Source organism: Lepisma saccharinum, chromosome 2 (assembly GCF_977018435.1).
Source record: "Lepisma saccharinum chromosome 2, izLepSacc3.1, whole genome shotgun sequence".
NCBI classification, from domain to species: domain Eukaryota; kingdom Metazoa; phylum Arthropoda; class Insecta; order Zygentoma; family Lepismatidae; genus Lepisma; species Lepisma saccharinum.
In genome coordinates this window covers 168532291-168556087 of record NC_139230.1, presented here as the reverse complement: position 1 = coordinate 168556087, position 23797 = coordinate 168532291, and the positions used below count along the sequence as shown (strand labels likewise).

Genomic DNA, 23797 nt, shown 5'->3' with positions numbered 1-23797 from the left:
AAACGAAAAAGAAAACACATTTTGAGCGTATGCCTTTCCTTGCTTTCTCTGACATCTGAAGGATTTCAGTTTTGCATATGTAATGATAGTACTTTTAGTGCTTGAAGAGTGTCATTAGGTACAGCTAATTATACAGGGTGTCATTTTAATGGCGCCCACGGATCACGGAAACGTATAGAGGACATCAAAACAAACAACTTTTCTCAGTAACATTTTTCTCATTGGAGCGTCGTTTCGGCGCTACAGTCGTTCAAAAAAGCCCGTTTTGCCGCCTGAATGCTGGCAACCACACACAACATTTGATTGCATTTGTGACGTCATATCCCTTCGTGAAGCGATGCGTTACAGGGTTGCCAGGAACACACATATTCTGTGAAAAATGACATAGCTACAATCAGCCACATTATACCGTAAAACAAATGGAGAAAACACGTTCTGTAACCTAACAGGAAGTAAACAAACGATACGAAAAATGGTAGAAAGAAAATAGAATTCAAGTGGAAGTGGTCATATCGAATTTTGTATCAGCTTGCATGTCAAATATTTGCAAATATAGTTACCAAGTTGGCATCTACAATTTAGTCTATCCACTTCGTCCTTCTGATACTAGTTGTCTGTGACACACTGAACAAATGACAAAATAGAAATGAAAGAACTCAAAATTCCAAAGGTAAGCAACACATAATATAATGTATATTCAGGGCATTTAGAGGGAAGTGACAAAAATGGTTGAAAATACAGGGATATAAATAGTAGTAAAACAAACTCTCCGACGACTGTGTTTATCTACGCATCGGATACATATTTATTGACCTTTAGAATGTATACACACATACATATTCATACACATATACATACACATACACATATACATATACATATCTAAAGGGGGAAACCTCCCGAAGTAGCCCGCCTCCACCCGCGGACTTTCGAGGGTATGCTCCTAATGTCCTGGTACCTTTAAATAAACCAGGACGTCAGTTTCCTGGATTTAAACGGTTCCCCCGCCTTTTTATCCTACTTCTTCTCATCTTTATTTTCATACATAAAATACAATTACAAAAAAAATAAAATAAAATACATGGAGATTCTATACATAGCTACATTTAATAATTTTTAGTTTGTATTATTTTAATAGACCGTTCTGGTGACCGGAACAAGTCTTAAAGATTTCTTGGAAATTTACTGTGCATTTGTATGATTGGTAGTTAATTAAACTTGTTAATAGTAGTTATGGATTAGTTTATGTTAGTTTATTGGTTAGTTTTAGTTATCGTATAGATAGTACTATAGGAAATGCTATGTACAGGAGGGACAACCATTCTCGTATCCAGAACTGTTTTAAGCTTGAGGGGAGAGTATGATGGGGTGAGAGCTTAGATTGGGGTGAATGATTACTTGGATTAGTCTGCACGGACGCAAGTTCCCTGTCTGGTTTCCAGATCAGGCTTTATTGTAGTGTGTGGGGAGAATTTGCTATTTGGAAGTTAAATGCACTGAAATACTGGGCTAGTTCATTAATTTAGTGGATGTCGATTCCTAATATATACTTACTATAAGAGGTTTTGTAGTTCCTTATTTATCTCGCCGTGGTTGCATTTATGTGTTGAGGACACACGCCCGATAAGATACCGGCGTCAGCACTCCGTGTCAACTTGGTTATGCGACATGAAGCTGACTCTGCATTCCACGGGAGCGACAGTGGCCGTGCGAGGTTCACCGGATACACATGTAATAGTTTGCAACTCTGAACAGGGCAGTATATTCGCTACTGATTCATCATTAGATTGTTACTGTGGTTGTACGTGTTTTAGCCGTAATGTAACAACGTGAACCTCAGATACTTCGTTATCAGCACAAAGTACCACAAGGCATCTGGACACAAACCTGTAGATATCAACCTTGCAACGAGATTTGCAAATATAATTGACATGTAGCTGGGCGTAAACAGCCACATGTAAGTTGTAAGTACAATAAAAGTTATTGTTGTTGATATTTTAGATGTAGGCTGAGACAAAATCCGATATTGACACTTCACTTTGAATACGTTTTTTACCATTTCTCATGTCGTTGGTTCACTTCCCCCTTCCCCTGAGATGACTGCTGATCTTCTGGCTGGTAGGCTATGATGTTCGGTTTACTGGACGCGTTTTTCGCTTCGTTTTACAGCTAAATAATGTGGTTGGTAGTTTGTCATTTTTCACAAAATTTGTGTGTTCCTTGCAACCCTACCGTGCGCTGTTTCGCCGCAGGAAATGACGTCACAGATACGATCAAATGTTGTGTTGGGTTGCCAGCATCCAGGCGGCAAAACGGTCTTTTTTGAAGGGCTGTAGCGTCGAATTGACGCACCAACGTGAAAAATGTTACTGAGAAAAGTTGTTTGTTTTGATGTCCTCTACACGAATCTGTGGTCCGTGGGCGCCATTAAAATGACACCCTGTATAACAAATAAATGCACATATATTTCAAAGTTAGACTTCTTACGAGTTGGTCGGGAACCATCTCAACTCAGTTTTTTTCTTTTTTTAATACAACGCCCTACAGATGTCTGAGTAAATACCAAATACATGGCTTCTAAAAGACATTGGATGTGGTACACATTTGCCATAAATTGTTTAAAGATATTTTTATGCGTAGCTATGGGAATTTAAAATTAGAATGAACTGAACTGAAGTGTAACTCTGTAAGTATGATGTATTCATAATGTGGTTTCTATATTCAATGGGTGGGAGATGATTATTCCTGGTTGGGGTGGCTCAAGGTTCTCCTCACCCCCTTTAATCTCAACCTGCATTAAAATGAATAGATGTATCTTTGTTCGCAATTTTCACATTTCGAACTCCTGATTTTCCGTTCCGTTAATTTCAAATAAGGCCAGAAAGAAGTCCAGAGCTTTATATGTTTCAGAATTGTTATCTGGTTTTAAAATCTGTTTTAAAAAAACATAAATTCTAAGAAAAAAAGAAGAAAAAATAGTTATGCAAATTTTGCATTAAATAACAGGACATTCGTGTGTGCTGTTCTAAAATAGAATATTTCCCATGGCTTAACATTATACCTAAGTATCAAAGATGTATTTAGGAGGGGGTCCGGACACTCCCCCGAAAGACTTACCAAGAAGCAAAAATAAATAAGCAAAATATAATTGTTTATCATATATTATAGAGAATTCCCTGACATTCGCTACGAGACTCGGCGGCAAGCGGCCCGGCATCAGCGATTGTCTTTCCCGGTGAACGGGTCCGCGACAGTCGCACGCTACAGTCTGTTTTTTTTCGCTCTCCCTGCCTTCGCTCTCCTTCCCATTCTGTTGACGTTGCAGACTGACGCCAGTATAATCTTCCCTCGGAAATTATGTTGTGTCCTCCGTATGTTGAAGTTTGTGGCTTAATATGGCACCACAAAAGTTTACATTACAACAAAGGATTTATCTTGTTGAGTGTTACTTCGGAAAGAGGAATTGTGGAGAAGTGCGACCACGTTTTGCAACGAAATTTCCTAGTGTTCCCGTTCCACATAGGACCACTATATTAAACCTCGTAAAAAAGTTTAGAGTAATAGCGTCAGTTCTGAATAAAAGTGGAAAGAAAAATGGGGAAATCTAAAAAAATAAAGTATACAAAGACAATCCGCACACCATCCGTGAGTTAAAAGAAAGTATTGTACGAGAAATCGGGAGAATTACAGTAGACGAACTTGCACGTGTAAATGCCAATTTCCTTGGGAGATGCCAGGAATGTGTTGCAGCAGAGGGACATAATTTTCAATACCTTCTGTAGTCAAGGTTAGCACACAATATGAAAACAATAATTTTAATAGCCGACTCTACCGACTGTCGCGGACCCGTTCACCGGGAAAGACAAGCGCTGATGTCGGCCCGCTTGCTGCCGAGTCTCGTAGGGATGCTTATTTCCGCTTAACTTATTGGAAGTCAAGGAATTTGGCTCATACGGCTTTGAAGGGTTCTAAAAGATTTATGCACACAACTAATGATAATATCCATAAAATATTAATTAGAAACTTTACTTTTCGTTAATTGGATCTAACTCCTTATTTGTTATTCAATAAATATTCAATTATTTTTTTTCTATTTGACATTAAATTCCTTGCCAGGGCAGTTGTTTTATGCAAATCTTGGCGATCTTAACTACACGTAAGCTAGATAATGAATATATTCTTTTATATTCTTTATATCTGTACTTTTACCTATTCATGTAATAACAACAATACAATATTAATTAACTTACATATTTAATTAATATTTTAATTTAATTAGATATAATTATTATAATTATAATTATTTATTATTATTATTATTATTATTGCAACACTTGGTTGGACCCCCGAAATGTATTTCTAGGTGCAGTAGTATGTGTGTTTATATATATGGGAGGCTGAATTTTGTACCCCCCAAATGAAAAACGTTCCTGCGCCATTGTGTATATATATATATATATATATATATATATATATATATATATATATATATATTCCTGGTATTTGGTACAGAGTCTGAAGAAGATCTTGCTAGAAGGTTGAAACGTAACGTTTACTTTATGTTTTAAAATAAAATAAATTCTGCCTTGGTCAGCATATTGAGTTTTTGGTTATCATGGAAACAAGACTTAATGGTGTTATCAGTTTTATTTATACATTTACTTAAGTGAATATACTGCAAGAACAGATGATATACCAACTTTAAAAATCTCACATAACACAAAAATTCACGTTAACGCAAATCGCTTGTAAAATTTACAAGGAGGTGCACGAACCTCACAAAACTGCTTCTTCCAGCCAGCTGAGCACCTATAGATGGGGAATGAAAGTACTGAGACAGTCAGTGGTATCAGGCTCAGTAACAGAATTACAGCCAACATACTTGTCGATCATAAAATTTAGGAATGGTTAGCATTCTCGGACTAAGGAAGTCAGTGTACGGCCAGAAGAAAACTACGTTGTAATCAACTAAGACAATTCGTTGAAATTCAGTTGTTCCTAAAAATGAGCAAGATATGGTATTTGTATCAATGCGCTTTTACTTCTGAATGTACATTGTACGTTTTGTGAACACGAAACCTAATCATCATATCTGAACTGGTCGAAGCACGTATGTAACATTGCACAAAAGAACCCCTCGCTTAAAAGTTATTTTCGTCAAACCCAATGTATATTCCTGCTCCTGAGGATTGCTAGATCCGCGGGAAAGTTTTCAGTTTTGGGCTCGTAAAAGATGAAAGCTATGCCAGCGCAACTGATTTATTGCGACAACACAAAGGTGACTTTGGGGGACTTTACAGAGTGGTTTTACTCAAGTTCTGTATTGTTGTTTTGTAGCAGCTGCAAGTTTTCCAGTTCTCTCGATCCAAAAAGTTTTCTTTTCCCCCCCTTTTTCGAAACTGATTCTAGCCGAGTAATCTTTTATCTTGTTGTTGTTTTCCAGTTTCTTTTTTCCAAAGTCGAAAATGAAAACTATTTGTTATAAACTGATGTAGAGTGTAATGTGTGTTCTTTTGTACTGGCCAGGGTCATACGGGAACATTTGCCCTCTGTGTTCAACCTTATGATCGTCCCTTTTGGTCCCGGGTTCGATACGTGGTGGAGGCACATAGTGGTTTGGATTCCGCTTTAAATTGTAGGTCCAGTTCCGATTAGCCTTACTGTGCACAAAATGAACTCAATATCCAAACTCAACTCAACTCGTCCGTTTCCTTGAACTTCATACTAGTAAAACTAACATTAAAAATACAGGGTGTCCCACGAACGGCGCAACTGGGAATTAAGAGTGGCGTTACTTTGTAACCGAAACCTGTACATACATAAGTCATACACCAAATGTTAGCCCTGTCCAAGTATATATTTTTAAACATAGAAAAAACAAACGGGGTGCAGTGTTGTTCATGCAGTGTTGCCAAATGTAAGTGAAAGTGTAAATTTATTTTTCCACAAAGCATGGAAAATTGCATGTCAAACATTCGTACGGAAATTTGGACGTCAATTTCCACCTTGGGTAGGTGGACTATTTCGCCATCTATAGTTCAGAGAAGAAAACTGATCGTTTTCGCGTATAGCCAATCCTGAAATGCCTCGTAAAGGCGTACCGGTCCAAATGGATGTTTAAAAAAAAATATGAGGTACAGTGGCAACACTGTTGATGTTTGAAGGCAACAAAAGGTGTGTTTAGTGATAGTCTATGACATGGAAATATTGGAAACAGGAAAAAAAGAAAATGAAAATTATGGTGAAAAAAGTGTTACTTACCTACTCCTGGCAACCATGCAATGCGATAAGAGCGCCCACCGAACGAGAACAAAAGAATCAGTTAGTTGTGTACTCAGAACTGTTTGAGCCGTGCATTTCGCATTGTTCGTAGGGGAAGATTAGAATTGTTCTGTGAAATGAAGTACTCTTTGGAAGAGAGGGTGTTCATTGTGGAACATTATTTTTGTTCAAAATCGTACGCTAGTGTAAAAACTGTGTTTCGCGAGAAATATCCGAATAACAGTGTTCCAGAAAATTCGACAATGTATCGACTTGTTTCCAGATTTCGTGAAACAGGATCAGTTAATGACAAACCATACCACAGACAACCACCAGTTTTGACACAAGGTGTGCTGCAGGATGTGGAGCAGAGAATATCACAATCTCCCAAGAAATCTGTTCGTAAACTTGCTGCACAGTCAGGTGTATCAAAAACAACAACTCACCGAGCGTTAAAACAATTGCACCTACGTGCATATAAGGTACAGGCTGTGCAAGAACTGAAGGAAGCAGACAAAGGTGCACGTATAAGATACTGCCAGTGGTTTAGAAATTTTATTAGAGACAATGGTGTGAATATCTTGGATAAGGTTTTTTTCACGGATGAAGCATGGTTCCACTTAAATGGATATGTCAACAGTCAAAATTCTCGACACTGGTCAAGTAACAATCCCCATTTGTTACATGAACAATCACTTCATCCACAAAAGATCGGTGTGTGGTGCGCGATTTCGCGGAGAAAAATAATCGGTCCATTCTTTTTCAACACAACAGTTGACGGAATAGTTTATCGTGACCTTATCACAAAGTTTATTTCTCTGTTGGAACGTGATGAACGTGATTGTTGGTTTCAACAAGACTCCGCAACATGTCACACGTCTAATGAAACTTTAGACATGTTGGCAGAGTTTTTTGGCGATCACATTATAAGCAAAAACTTATGGCCCAGTCGCTCCCCGGATCTGACGTCTCCAGATTTTTTTCTGTGGGGTTATTTGAAACAAACAGTTTACATTAATAACCCAAGAACACTTTATGATCTAAAAATAAACATTTGCACAGCCATTAACAATATAAACCAATCAACCTTGCATAAAGTTGCTTCCAACATGATAAAACGTGTTGATGAATGCCTCAGGGAAAATGGTTGTCATTTTCAACATCTTTTGTAAAGCTACACTGCCTGTTACGCGCATTGCATGGTTGCCAGGAGTAGGTAAGTAACACTTTTTTCACCATAATTTTCATTTTCTTTTTTTCCTGTTTCCAGTATTTCCATGTCATAGACCATCACTAAACACACCTTTTGTTGCCTTCAAACATCAACAGTGTTGCCACTGTACCTCATATTTTTTTTAAACATCCATTTGGACCGGTACGCCTTTACGAGGCATTTCAGGATTGGCTATACGCGAAAACGATCGGTTTTCTTCTCTGAACTATAGATGGCGAAATAGTCCACCTACCCAAGGTGGAAATTGACGTCCAAATTTCCGTACGAATGTTTGACATGCAATTTTCCATGCTTTGTGGAAAAATAAATTTACACTTACATTTGGCAACACTGCATGAACAACACTGCACCCCGTTTGTTGTTTCTATGTTTAAAAATATATACTTGGACAGGGCTAACATTTGGTGTATGACTTATGTATGTACAGGTTTCGGTTACAAAGTAACGCCACTCTTAATTCCCAGTTGCGCCGTCGTGGGACACCCTGTATATTATTAAAGTATAGCTATACATTTAAAAAAAATGTTTAACAATAGCAATTGTGGGCAAGAAAATTGCAATAGCTCACAATCATGAAGTTCAAACAATTAGGGCCTCAACGCTACATATTATTTATAAAAACCTTGATGAAACATAAAATATAAAATATATTAGGATACATGAACCATACTTACGGGCACAGTCAACTATGTTACCCTGCCCCCGTGTCAGGGCAACAGTGTTTTTTTTCTTATTGAAATATTTATTAATATGTTAATTAATTGGGTAATCAAGTGTATAAACATATATATGTCTGATTAGTGTAAATCAATTTATTATGCATTTTTAGGTTCGTATTTTTCCATGTATAAACACCATGTAGCTCTCTGTTCTTGCTTCGTGTTTCGAACGTTCAAAAGAAAGGCGGGCAGTTTAGCTGTTAAAGATTAAAAATTTTGAAAGAAGGGCGGTTGGCAGCAGACGCCAACCAAACGTATATAAACTCCCAGATGAGAGTAGGGGAGGTCGGCTGTTGGAACTGAGACTTGGAAGGGAGAGGCTGTTTTTGCTTCGGTCGGCTAGGACCGGAGGACAGATCTCCCGAAACGGATGCTGTAAGATATTGGATTGCCGGGCAAGCTAGTGCCTTGGTGTCCGATTTACAGGTAAAAAGGTAGTTTGTACTGGATGTTATTTTGAAGTAATTACGGTGCGCCGGGCAGTCTAGTGCCTTGTCACCGTGGAGGTTGAGAAATGTACACGTCGGGCGGCCTAGCGCCTGTTAAGACGTTTCTTGGAGTAACGCGAGTCTACCTTGTGACAAGCGTACTTCAGATGTAATTCATGAAATGTAAAGCATCCAGGTACAAACAATAGAGATTCCAACATCAAAATTAGAGTTTTGGCCCGATAATTAGAGAAATGAACGTTCGGATACGACTTGTATATACTTCAAATTTTACTTTAATTAAACTATAGAAAATATCCAAAATTTCCGTTTTTAATTTCACAAACGCTGGACAAGGTAATTTATCCCCCTGATCATAAAGGTTTCACAAAAGGTTTTCCGTTGTCTCTTGTAGTTAATTATATAATTATGTTGACTTGTAGCAACCCACGTGCATTGTCGTACAAAGAAAGATACCCCTAGACAAATCAGAGCCGAGTACGAAGTGCACCGAACCTCGAGTGCGGAGGTAAAGTGTGGGGGGCAGGATAGTAATATATTTATTTGTGGGCTCTGTCCGGGATTGAATATTTATTTGGGGACTCTGTCGGCGATTGAACTTAGTTATTTGAGGCGTGTCGCAGGATATTGAACGAGATTTTTGAATTGAAAGTAAGGAGAGAAACGGACGAGGATCGAACCGATGATCTTGCGAAACAGAAAAGGGGAAGTTACAAGAATGTCGCTTGGTAACTCGAGTAGGTCCAGCCCGACCGCGACAGAACTTTCTGTTGTTGAGGAACAGAGGTGCGTTCCAAGAGTGACAATGGAGGAAATTCGTTTGCCGCTTCCGACATTTGAGGGAAATGTAGGGAAGGAAAATGCTTTTTCGTATCTGGATAGGATTCAAGATTACGCGAGAACGCTGAAAATTGCTGAAGATGATCTTCTGAAGCAGTTTATTCCTCTTTCGTTACGAAATGAAGCGAGAGAGTGGTTTTTGTTCACGGAACCGTTCGGTGATTTTTCACAATTCAGACATAAATTCTTGCAGGCTTTTCACGGATTGGATTATCAGAGAGAAGCAGAGTTATTTTTGTCTCAGAGGTTTCAACTTGCTAACGAGGGATTGGCGGAATACGTTCGCAAAGTTGACAGGCATTTTAGCAGGATAAGGAATTCGGCTTCTGCGCAGGAGAGAATTGACTTTGTGAAGTCGCACTGCAATCCGGTATTTAGGGATTATTTGTACAACAAGACATTCACTTCTATGAGAGAATTGAGCGAGTACGCCCTAGAGCTACAATCCGAGTTTTTGGAAAGGCAGAGATTCAAATCTTTCGTTTCGGAAGACGAAATTCGTAACTTGGCGCTGAGAAAGTCCGTTAACCAGGAATGCGAAGAGGAGAGGGGGAGAAAGAAATCTGATATTTTCTTGGACCCTGTGAGCATTGGTTTTGACCGCCCGAAAGTCGAGCGCTTGAGGGCTGAACATGTGGTTTCACGCCCTCCACCCTCGCGGCTTGCGGTGAGGGATGAAAACAAACAGAACCGCTTTTCGATGGAAAATTGCCAGAGAAATAAATTATGCTACACTTGTGGACAGAAAGGTTGCAGAGCTTCAAATCACCGTAGGGAAAACAAGATTAATGAACGTGGGAAGGACGTAACAAAAAACTCGTAGAGTCGCCACGAATTTGTCAAGTTCGTGGCGTGGAAACTGCAAATTTTACGCGGAAGGAAAATTTTTCACCTCACAACGTAAATGTAAAAGACGTAAGGGAACCTATCGTTTTATGCAACGTGGCTAACGTGGAAGTACACGCATGTATTGATACGGCGTCGTCCAATAACTTTGTGTCTTTGGAGGTTTTCGAGAAAATGAAGACAAATGGAGTGAAATTGAAGGGTTGCAAAACGAAAGTAATACTTGCGGAAGGAAATGTGGAATCTCTGGGGAGTGCTTACGTGAATATTAAGTTTCACGGACACAAGGCTCGGGATCAGATATTTGTGTTATCTAATGCTAATCATGAAATGTTAATGGGAAGGACATTGATGGCTAAGCTGGGACTTATACCCATGATTCATCGTAACGGGTGGGCAATTGAGCCTGATCTTTCGAAAATCGTGCCTTTTGATTCACCGCCGACACGTGACAGCGTTGATGCTGTTGGTTCTAGGGGACTGGGTTCGACCACGTATGGAGTCGAAGGAGTCCGAGAGAACGTTTCTGCTTGCGGAGCAGAGACACGTAGCAGCGACATCAAAGAGGAGGGGATTGACGAAGAGAGAAGGATTGCCATGTTGATGGAGGGTACCGATATCTCAGAGGAAAACAAGCCGAAATTGAATGCCATACTGAGAAGGCATATTGATGTTTTTCAAGATAAACCGGGATTAGCAAAGGATTACGAGGTTCGTTTGGATGTGAATAACGAGAAGCCGTTCCGAGCGAAACCTAGGCCACTTTCTGAGCAAAAGAGGAAATTAATGAATCAAGCTGTTGAGCAGATGCTTGAAGACGGGATCATTGAAAGGGGTGACACAGATTACCTTTCGCCGCCTATCCTTCATGTGAAGAGAGATAACACATGTAAAGTGATCATCGACAGCAAAGGCTTGAATAAGAGATTGGAGGCTAGACGTAGAGAAATACCTGATATTAGGTCGACAATATGTAAGCTTTCTGGGGGAACTATATTTACAGTTTTGGATATTCCGTTTGCATTTGCAAATATGCAGATTTCTGAAGATACAAGAAAATATGCAGGTTTCTTGACAGAAATGGGGACGTTTAGATACAAAAGGTTATTTTATGGCTGTCGTAGTGGACCTTTTCACCTTGCAGAACTGATGCAGAAGACGCTAGGAGAGCATTATCAAACTGATGCAATATGTTATTATGATGACGTAGTGATTGCAAACGCTACCGAGGAAGAACAACTGAGAGTGTTGGATTCTGTCCTGGGAAAGATGAAAGACAAAGGACTGACGATTAGTTACCGAAAGTCGCGTCTGTTCAGAAAGAAAATTGATTTTCTTGGGTTTACAATCTCAGAAAATACGATATCTTGTGCAGAAAGTAAGAGGAAACAGGCAGAGCAATTGCAGCGTCCCAGAAATATCAAGCAAGTTAGGAGACTTGTAGGTTTCTTAAATTTTCTGTCTGATTTCATAAAGGACCAAGCAAAGATATCCAAACCGATCACGGACTTGTTACAAGGAAATAGGAAATTTTCTTGGGGAAACGAACAAGAAGAAAGTTTGCAGAAGTTGAAGGATGCAATTGTAAGTAGTCCTGATCTCAAGATTCCTGACGTTTCGAAACCGTTTCACTTGTTTGTAGACTGCTCTGACATAGCGCTTGGCTATATCGTCGCTCAGGAGGACGATAATACCAGAAAATTGCAGACTGTTGCATTTGGGAGTAAGAAGCTGTCTGACACTCAGCGTTCTTATTCTGTCACAGCGAAAGAGTTATTTGCGTTGACCATGGGTCTGGAGAAATTTGAATATTACTTTCTGCAAGCACCGGAAGTGATAGCTTACACTGACCATTCTGCGCTCGTGGACATCTTGAAATCTTCTCAGATTCCGAGTCACATAAACAGAATGATAAACAGGGTGACCAGGTTTCCAGTTACAGTAAAATACATTGCCGGTAGAAATAACACAGCGGTTGACTACCTGTCGAGGATCGAAGCAGGATTCTCTGAGAGGGAGAATTACATTGGATCTTCGGATGCAGAAGAGAATTATCCGATAGAGGACATCAAGCCTGAAGGATATTTCAGATTAGAGATGCCTGATGGGACGATAATGGAACATCATGATATTCCTAAAGTCGAAGGCAAAGTGTGTCAGAAATTCGACCGGAAACAGAAAAGGAAAACGGAAGCGATGTTTACAGATGCAGCTGGCAACACTGTAAATGGAAAACAGACGGACGGACAGAAAGAAACTTCGCCGCCCGTAGATCTTAACGATAAAGGTATGTGGAAAGGAGAACAACAGAGTGATCCTTCCTTGTCGAAATTAATTGGATGTTTAAATGGAGAAGAAGTTGAAATAAAGGATGCTCGAGAGAAGAGAAAATTTGACTTTTATCTGCAACATTCCTGTCTCGACGATGATGGACTGCTTTACCGTTTCGTTGACGAAAACACTGGACTTTATCCACCGTTTAGCTCCAGATTGAAGCTGTGGGTACCAGAGAAGTTGAAGAGTGAAGTACTTAAATCTTCGCATGATGATTTATTATCTGCGCACTTAGGACATGGAAAGACATTGTTTAAGGTCCTAGAGAATTATACTTGGGACGGAGTAGTCAAAGATGTCAGTAACTATTGCAAAAGTTGTATCACTTGTCTTCAGTATAATCCTGACAACAGCAGAAAGATGGGATTTATGAACTCGAAGAAACCTACTGCGCCTGGATACAAAGTGTTTCTGGACATTTTTGGACCACTGCCTACAAGTACGAAAGGGAGATACAAGTACTGTTTAGTCATTCAAGACGAGTTCTCAAGGCACATTAGTTTGACACCGCTTAGAACTACAACGGCGAGGACGATCTCGCAAGCATTCTTGAAGTACTGTTTTCAATCAGGATTTCCGAAATACGTTGTCAGTGACAACCAGAGTGTATTTCGAAGCAAACTGTATTCACAAACGTTGCGTTCTGTGAATTGCAAGCCTGTCTATATTACGCCATATAGACCGAAGGGAAATAAATCAGAAGCAGCTATTAAGATAATCAAGCAAGCACTTGGGAAGTTCTGCAGAGAGCACTCGTCGTGGGCTGAAAATTTGGACGCGATAAGTTTTGCCATTAATAATGCAACGAATTCGATGACTGGATTGAAGCCGTCATTCTTGTTCTTTGGACGTGATTTGTACACACCGCATGACACTCGGAAAATGGAGCTTCAGAGAGAAGATGGAACCGGGGAGGACGTCACGGCGGAGAGACAGATGGATTACGTCATGCAGTTAAAGGAAAGAATGGCCGCGGCTTTCGAATTTGCAAGAGAAAAAGAAGAAAAGACGAGGCAAAAGGCGTCAAGGGCCTACAATAAGGGCAGAAGAAGGGTTAATCTTCGTGTCGGAGATCGAGTACTGCTTCAAGAGCATAGAATTTCGTCTGCTTTTAATAAGCAAACTTCGTGCTTTTTCCCGAAATTCAAAGGGATCTACAGAATTCTGAATTTCACAACTCCAAATAATGTTGTTTTGGAAAAGGAAGGTGAGGGGAAGAGAGTTCTGGCTAACGTTGACCAGCTGAAGGTCATTCCGAGAAGAAATTTGAGAAGTGTGAGGGAAAGCACTCGTCCCTAAATTCTACCCTGAGAATCCATCTCAAGGGGAGGGGGTAGAAGGACTGTGAAAAATGATGAAAAGGGAGCCGAGTAGAAGACTGCTAGTTTGTACAGTAGTAATTAAGTTCCTGATTTATTGTCGCTACACATTTGAGTTCTGGTAAATTTATTTCATGTGAATGTAAGATTTAAAATTATGGACTGTTGTATTTTATGTTATGTCAACCTTTTGCCGATAAAGGGTGTTGACAATTGTCAACAGGAAGACATGAGAATTTAATCGGTAAGAGAATGCTGAAGGATGGCAGTTCGATGCCCGGAAAAGGAAGGGAAAGTTTCCTTATAGATGGAAAAATTAGAAAGCCATTTTAAAGTCGGGTCCTGTGATCGAACGATAGAACCTTGAAAGCATTTGAGCTGAAATTCGGCAGGAGTCGAACCAAGTACCGCAGAAGTCCCAGACGCAAGGACTAGGGGACTAAGGAGACGGGAGTTCTTCGGATGGACCGAGGAGGCTGAGTCGACCCTAGAGCGGGAGCCGGACATATGCTTTGGAAGGTGGAGGAGCTGAGTCCGTCTGCACCTGGGAGCAGTACTGATGACCAGATGACCGAGATGTCCAGGACGTTCCAGGATTCCCGGAGGAAAATCCGTGTGGAACTAGGATTTAGTGCAGTGAAATCGAGACTCTTCTTTTCAGAGAGACGGTTTTGACGTGTAGTGAAAATAACTTATTCAGTGAACTTTTTTCTTTTTTTTTCAGATAAAGTGCTTAACTTTTCTCAGTAACTTTGAAAGACAATTCACATAGACTGAAATTTAAATTTCAGATTGAATTGTAACGCTGGGGAGGGGGAATCTGTTACCCTGCCCCCGTGTCAGGGCAACAGTGTTTTTTTTCTTATTGAAATATTTATTAATATGTTAATTAATTGGGTAATCAAGTGTATAAACATATATATGTCTGATTAGTGTAAATCAATTTATTATGCATTTTTAGGTTCGTATTTTTCCATGTATAAACACCATGTAGCTCTCTGTTCTTGCTTCGTGTTTCGAACGTTCAAAAGAAAGGCGGGCAGTTTAGCTGTTAAAGATTAAAAATTTTGAAAGAAGGGCGGTTGGCAGCAGACGCCAACCAAACGTATATAAACTCCCAGATGAGAGTAGGGGAGGTCGGCTGTTGGAACTGAGACTTGGAAGGGAGAGGCTGTTTTTGCTTCGGTCGGCTAGGACCGGAGGACAGATCTCCCGAAACGGATGCTGTAAGATATTGGATTGCCGGGCAAGCTAGTGCCTTGGTGTCCGATTTACAGGTAAAAAGGTAGTTTGTACTGGATGTTATTTTGAAGTAATTACGGTGCGCCGGGCAGTCTAGTGCCTTGTCACCGTGGAGGTTGAGAAATGTACACGTCGGGCGGCCTAGCGCCTGTTAAGACGTTTCTTGGAGTAACGCGAGTCTACCTTGTGACAAGCGTACTTCAGATGTAATTCATGAAATGTAAAGCATCCAGGTACAAACAATAGAGATTCCAACATCAAAATTAGAGTTTTGGCCCGATAATTAGAGAAATGAACGTTCGGATACGACTTGTATATACTTCAAATTTTACTTTAATTAAACTATAGAAAATATCCAAAATTTCCGTTTTTAATTTCACAAACGCTGGACAAGGTAATTTATCCCCCTGATCATAAAGGTTTCACAAAAGGTTTTCCGTTGTCTCTTGTAGTTAATTATATAATTATGTTGACTTGTAGCAACCCACGTGCATTGTCGTACAAAGAAAGATACCCCTAGACAAATCAGAGCCGAGTACGAAGTGCACCGAACCTCGAGTGCGGAGGTAAAGTGTGGGGGGCAGGATAGTAACAACTACTAAGTGTAAACGAATATTCTACGTAATAGAATTATCTTGATATGTAACTAACTAGGCACACCTTACGGTATGTCTACTATGTTAGGGCTTATTTAAATAAATGAGAGTGACGGGTAATGTGTGGATGACCTGAAGTAATAACAAACCGATTTTTCTTATATAAAAATACACTCAAATCAGTTCCAATACATGTTACAATATAATATTCGTACATGCTATAATATGGGACATGTCAATTTATGTTAAGAACATAAATTGCATGAAAATAATGTTTCAATAAAATAGGATAGAAAATAAGACCCTAACCTATTACATTTCTTTAAGTACTTTACTAGCATCACAAGTTCCATAATTACTGAAATACGATGGGAAGTTTTTAAATGTGTTTCCCAAACTGCGTGGAAAGTATGAAGACAATGCATGTACAGGGAGGGAGAATGTGCGCGTTAAATGCAGATAGAATGGGTCATGGTTCTCCGACAATAGAAGTTTATGAACTTCCTTCCACACGTAATAATTCCATTTTTGTATTTTTTTCAAATGAGAAAATTCAGTAACCTTGATCAATTGACATAATCACGTGATAGGAATGAAACTGGATAATGACAACTATAAATTATGTTGGCATTATTTATGATGAGTAATAATGTGCATATAGGTAGAGAGGTAGTTGAAGCTGGTTCCACAAATAAAAAAATTGAAAAGAGACAAGCAGGATTTAAATCCTTAATGTATGTATGAAAACAATTTGCCTCGAGGTTGAAGGTGGAACAGCAAATTTTAGATAACCTGGACGCACTTGTCTAAGGGTTCAATTTTACTGTAACAGAATTAAATATATCTTAATTGTATGTGATTATTTTGACCCACGTGCAGTGAGTTAAAAGATGTTTCATTTTGTTAATATTATCCCGTTACGTCCTCACTTCGGTAATTGTGTTAGTTAATAATCAGATTTCTTGCACTATGCTTGAAGGTCTGTGTGGTTCAAAATGAAACTGATAATACTCTTAATATTAACAGCAATGAGTGGTTAACATTAATCCTATTTCTATGCAGTTACTTGAACTTGCTGGTTTCACAGTTGCTTATGTACTGGGGAATTTTCATTCACGAACCCTTGATTGTCAAATATAATTAGCTTTATCAAGAATTTAGGATGTGAGTGGGAAATTGAAACAAACATGAGCCTTATTTCGAAGTTACAAATTTGTTTGAAATGTTTGCTGCAAGTTCGTTTTCATTCAGTCCACTTTGCGATCAGATGGGACAATTGCGATTGGATCTACAGTTTCAAGTGGGATCAGAACAACCATGCGTATCACCGGGAATCGAACCCGGGACCCCTTGATTACAAGGCCACGATTTACCACTACCAGGGTTGTTATGGGTCCTGGAACCCATAAATTCTAATGGGTTCTATTGGGTTCCGTAACAGGACCGGAACATTTTTTCTCGCACAATTTAAATTAGGTCCAAGTTGTGTGTTGTTTCATTTAAAAAGAAGGTTCCTGGACCGTATTTAAATTTATTCGGAAAAAAAAGTTCCGGTGCCGAATTGAAATACTTTACAGGTAAAAAGTTTCTTTTCGGTCCAGAACCCATTTCTTGCTGATTTTCTCTCTTTGGACCGGAATTGAATTTATTTAAAATTCCTGGACCGTTAACAACCCTCACCACTACACCATTGGGGAGGCCAATACAGTTATGAAATCTCTTACCCTGGAGAAACACTGCCTAAATAATGTGTCCCCTCCCCCTCCCCGAAGTTTCAGCACAACTGCCGTTGTCCAGTTCGCTTTATTTATTAGTTACCGAAATGCATGGTAACAGGTGAGCTCCCAATCACTCTCTCTCCACAGCGCACGTGTCCCAGGTATCTGCGCCGAGTACGCGTGATTCATCGAAGCTTGTTTGCCTAGTTTCCGACTTCCTGGTACCCGTCTCTCCTGCCAGATGGCAGTGCGATCGTAGCCGCGGGCCTGAGCAGACGCTGCCGCATAGTCCGGTTTCTATAGACGCGCCGACAAACTTGTTGACTGTTTCGGCGCGAGCTGCTCACGTTTTTTTGTGTGTTTATACAGTGTGCATGAAGTGTGAAGTAAAATGCTTCGTCGCGAGTGATAACGGGGAGCTCCAAGTGTAGTAAGATGAGTTCTATAATTTGATCTTTTTTTTTTTCTTAAGGTTCTGAAACTTACAAAAATTTCCCGGTTCTAAAATAATTAGTGCGTTAATCATGGAGAGAAAAATACCTCCCTCGGGGTGCAAAAACCAAGATGAGTCCAGGATTAGGAAAAGGACCATTCCTATCATTATGCAAACATTACTAAAGGTAACCAACTTTTTTTCTTAAACTACTGCACGTATTGTTTTGACTATCGCCCACTAACTGACATTGATTACTAACGCAGCCACATTTAATATATAGATATGTGAACAGATAGATTGTGCACTATACGTCAGCACGATAATAATTATCGTGTATATTACAGTTAACGGTCTTCCTCAATAGCGAAATAACTAACCTTAAGCCTTCTAATCAAATTGTCACTGATTCAGTTCCCGGTGAGGCTGCAGTGCAATGATCCGGAATCAACTTTTAAACTGTCCTGATTAGCCCAACTGAGTATAAAATGAGCAAGTGAAAATTCGCGTATATATCAGTTCGTAAGTGTATTTGTGATAATGGACCTCTCTGGTGGTTTTGTTATCAAGGGTTCCCGTGTTCGATCATCGGTGGAGAAGAATTTTTCGTCACCAAAATTTCTCTCATCTTCCTCGGCGTTGAGATTAAGACTTTCGGGGGAAATGACGTAAAAATAACTGAAAATACAGTAAAATAAATTAATTTGCGTGTGTTTTTCTGCACAACATCTACTATAATGTAAATTTGTTTGAACTAACGATTCGATCGTAGGTTCCATTTCTGGGAATTTATTAACTGTAAAAGGAGTAAATAAATACATTCCCAGAAATGGAATCTACGATCGAATCGATAGTTCTAACATATTTAGATCATAGCATAACTATACAAAGAGTAAATAAATTCTCAGAAATGGAATCTACAATCAAATCGATAGTTCAAACAAATTTAGATTATATCATGTTGTGCCGAAAAACACATGCAAATTACTTTATTGTACACTATTTTCATTTCAACCCTTCCAGAAGTTAACGATCCAGGAAGAGAATGGGGAAAATGGAAATTGCACACGAAGTTTTAACTTTTCACAATTTTGAAAATGAAAAGTGAAAGTCGAATTGCTTAGTAAATTTCCCTTCAGCAATTTCATCAAATTCATCCTCATCGTCGCGATTCAACTAAAGTGTCCAAAAAGCGAGGCCAAGATAAGGAAACTGTACTAAGTATTGAAAGAGGGGCTAGTGACGTGAAAGAAAAGTGTTGTTAATTAATGCAAGTGTCTCTTAACAGCTTAGCTCTTCGTTCTGGTCCTTCACAGTTGTTTCTGTTATTATCGCCTCAGTGTTTACAACTGTTGTAACGTTACGTACTGCCGTTAAACCCCTACAGGCTGCGAGCGGACGATACAAGTACAGCTATCCCGACATTGTGACTAGCTCTGTTTCAAATTTTGTCGTTAACTACGCGTAATCTCAACGTTGCTCTTGGTCACTTTTTGTGACGTTCTTAATAAACAAGTCACATCATTGCCCAACCTCATGTTTACACCTACCTCAAAACTAGGCCACTCTTTCTGCTTCTCGAAAACAGCTTGTCGCTTTCGTTCACTGTGTCCCCATTCCCTCTCTCTCTCTCTCTCAACTTTCGTTGGGGTACATTTTTGGATCAGTGCTAATTAATACAACGTATCTGTTGCACGGTGAATCATTTTTTTGCGTGCATTATGTATGAATGTGTGAATGCTATTATTAGCTTGGCCGTATCTTCGTGGATTCTAGGCTGCGTTTGTGTAACATCGTGTCCTGGATATCTGAGGTGAACGCGCCGGTTAGTGGCACTTTGCCCGTACGTGTGAGAGTTCCATGCTGTCATCCCCAGTGCCCATATTAGGATTAACACATGGTGAGGGCATGTGTGCATATCAGGGTGCGAAATCATTGAAGACTCTTGGGGGGAGGAAAATCTAAATCTACACACACATACACAAATATACGTACATATATATGTAATGATATGCATATTTATAATGTTTTTAAATGTAAAAATAAATTACTAAATAATTAAAATACATTATTATTATCAAATACGTATATAAGAATTATAATTTGTTACTTTTAAAACGTAGCGAACTAATTCCTTTACTAACTGGTTAAAGATGTCAATAAGTTACGAAAGAGTTAAAAAAATTGTTTTCTTTAGATTTTGATTCATATTTATATAAATAAGTTAGATTTCATAGTTACATCTGTCTTGCATTCTTGTTTTCCTTTTCTTGTGCGTATATTGTTATTGGTTTTTGATTGATTGAGTTCGTGTTTTAAGTCCACTTTATGCACAGTAAGACTAATCGGGACTGGACCTACAGTTTAAAGTGGGATTCCAACCACTATGTGCCTCCACCGGGTATCGAACCCGGGACCCTTTGATTACAAGGCGACGACGCTACCACTCGACATCGGGAGGCCCTATTGTTACTGGTGTAGATCTGTTAATGATCTCTCGGGGGGATTTTTGATTCATTGAATTGGTGTTTTAAGTCCACTTTATTCACAGTAAGGCTAATCGGGACTGGACCTACAGTTTAAAGTGGGATCCGAACCACTATGTGCCTCCACCGGGTATCGAACCCGGGACACCTTGATTACAAGGCGAAGATGCTACCACTCGCCATCCAGGAGGCCCTATTGTTTCTGGTGTAGATCTGTTAATTATCTCTCGGGGGGGATTTTTGAGGCCAAGATTATTGGTGGGGGGAAACCCCCTGCCCCCCTAGGATTTCGCAACCTGATGCATATACACATCCATCATTTACCTATATGTATCTTTCTTAAAAGAACAATCTAGGTATAAATTGCATTACAATCAATAACTTTTGTCTTATTATCCTCAGGTTTAAGCATACGTGAGAGACTTTCATTCCCTGAACATCTGAAAGGTAACTTCATTATTTACATTTATTCGTGCCGAAATATCCCTCCGCCATTCCTTTCTCCAAAGCTTATTAAAATTCAGCCTCGAGTCTCCCAGGTGACCCGTTGCTTCTGTGAGGTCAGTTCTGAACATGGCTTGTTCGGTTTGTTTATTTACTAAAGCCAAGGTTGGCGCTGTTATTCTTGTACTTGGCACAGCCTCGTCTCGTCTCGTCTCGTAAATGAGAAAGCTTCTCTCGGTCTTGGTTTCGTCTCGAGTTGAAATGCGTGTGTCGTTCTCGCCTTGAATCTGGAAGCAATAGACACATACGTGTAAAAAATACAATATGTTCAAATACATATATACATATACAGATACACACAGGGCCTCCCCGATGGCGTTGTGGTAACATCGTCGCGTTGTAATCAAGGGGTCCCGGGTTCGATACCCGATGGAGGCACATAGTGGTTCGGATCCCACTTTAAGCTGTAGGTCCAGTCCCGATTAGCCTTATTATGCATAAAGTGGGCTTAAAACACCAACTCAACAAACATATACGTGTGTGCATGCGTGTGTGTTTAACATGCAAAAGTTTGTTGTTGAAGTGTGTGTGTGTGTGTGTGTGTATATATATATATATATATATATATATATATATATATATATTTGAATTGTTGTTTAAAGTCCACTTTATGCATGGAAGGACTAGTCGGGACTGGACCTACAGTTTAAAGTGGGATTCGAAGCACTGTGTCATGTGTGTATGTATATAACCTATCCACAATGAACTTGCCATATGCTGTACATTACAATGTAGTAAATTCACGAACAATTCCCGGTCTGGCCTGTCCTGTTCCCGGCCTTGGTCTCCGATGTGTTTACATCGGTTTTCTATCTCTTGGGTAAATAGCGACGATGAGAGCAAACTGATGAAATGGTGATTGGACTAACGCAATGATGCATCCATGCCTGACCAGGGTTCTAACCTGTGACCTTAGGCTTCGTAGCACTTTATCCTGACCGCTCTGCTAAGGAGTCCGGCTCGAAGGGTCTGGTATCGATTTTTAAACAGCAGACACGGTCTCTACTCAAAATTCGAGGCAAGTCTGATACTTGTCTTGGTGCCATCCGTAGTTACATTGCACTCATAACAACAGTAATTTACATAAGGGTATCATGTAAGCGATACATAACGAGTGATGCTCAATTCATAATAGCTAGTTATTATGTATATATTTTGAATTTCGTCTCTCTGCAAAGTCTTAGATCAGGTTCAGAATATTTCCAAAACGTTTATGTTGCAAGAAGCGGACATGGTTCTAAACATGAACATATGGTTCATGGACATAAACTTCCCAGCTAATTTTCAATCAAGAAGGGATATTACAATGAAAGAGATCCGCAAAGTCTCGCTTGTTCGATAATTCTTATTCAAATCATACACACCACTTATTTTTACTGTGTATGTTTATTTTTAATTCAACTTATTTCACAAGCAATTAATTTTTCATATAAATGTGTATACCATATCACGTTCATATTTACAAAATTGATTTTATTCAATATTCACGTTTTGAATGTTCTCTTGTAAGAGATATACCTTGCCCAAAGCCCCATAAAACAACTTGTGAAGTATGTGGTAGAGATTCATTAGGTGAGTTGGCACGGGCAAATGTAGGACAGTCGAATTTCGAGATGTTTTAAGATTGTGGTGCAGATACTCAAGACTGCTTTCTGCTGTGGAAACATATTACGTTAGTCTTGCACAGACGTGAAATAGAAAAGCGTAGTGAATCTTTGCTGAAAGTGTAGTTTATATTTTTAAGGTAGCATATACCTCGACGAAGAGAATGAGTTGTTGATAATGATGACATTCATCCAATTACATGGTTACCCACGATAAGTATTAACCTAGGCACATTTTGAGTTTCCCCACACTACCTGGAGGGGCAAAAAGCGTACATTTTTACCCCATCCAACCTCAGTTAACAGTGTACAGCTTGATGGCCTCGAGTACTAGACTCACGATGTTTGAAGGTTCTGGAATTCTTTTGTGGCATCATCATCTTATCATAATTCATTCTCATCGTATATATTAGCTTCAAGAGTCAGAAAAGCTACGTCATATAACATAAACAAGGTGCAATAATGGTTATTTTTAATGAAATGATAACACTGGAGTCCACTTCTGGAATTTTAAGATGTGCATCAGATACAATAGTCGAAAGGTTTTCACTGTTGCAATTATACATATTATATATATATACTGTGTTTAGAAGTCTCTCTCTCCATCCATGGATTTTTTGTGGGCGTTGAGGCATAGGCTGGTTTTCTTCACGACTTTCAGCCTTGGTCAGTGGACGAATCTCAGAAACATCGATGAAAAATTACGAACTTGCACACAAACAGGTGTAATATTTATGTAAACTTACTAATAAGTTTTAATTTTGTCAGAGAGTATAATGATGTGGATAGAAAGCACTCTCCGTGGCGGAATGGTCAGCGTAATGCACCAGAGGTCCCATGTTCGAATCCTGGTTCTTCCTATCATCCATTTTTTCAGATTATCATTCATTCATCGTCGCGATTAATGTAGGCCAGCGACGTAAAATAACCGAAATAGATAGAAAGGAAAATATGGAAGAGGTAGGGTATTATTGGTTATGTCTGATTATTGTCTTGATAACGCAGATATTGAAATAGAAACGACATACAGAACCATCAGTCATGATACTATGGCTCTGTCCCTATTCAATTGGTTATTGTAATATCAGGTATGGTATCCTAGGTTCGAATACAGCATATATCATAGTATATTTCTTATGTTTGTTAATGTTTTGTATTCTCTTCATTGTTACTGTTTCAGAGAGACAGAAAAGAAACGAAATAAGCTGTTTA

The 23797-nt window shown here is 39.3% G+C and overlaps 1 protein-coding gene across 3 annotated transcripts in view; it reads left to right on the top strand.

Annotated features, from left to right (window-relative positions):
• The window catches only part of dop (microtubule-associated serine/threonine (MAST) protein kinase dop), a 1057607-nt gene that overhangs the window by 627463 nt on the left and 406347 nt on the right, over positions 1-23797 (top strand). Inside the window, exon 1 of one of the 3 annotated variants that reach the window (XM_083117696.1) lies at positions 17840-18178. The exons of the other annotated variants lie outside the window; for them this stretch is intronic. Coding sequence (XP_082973822.1) covers positions 18083-18178 — 96 coding nt within the window. The 5' untranslated portion in view covers positions 17840-18082. Of the gene's footprint in view, positions 1-17839; positions 18179-23797 lie in introns of those variants that run through there. 3 annotated transcript variants of the gene reach the window in all.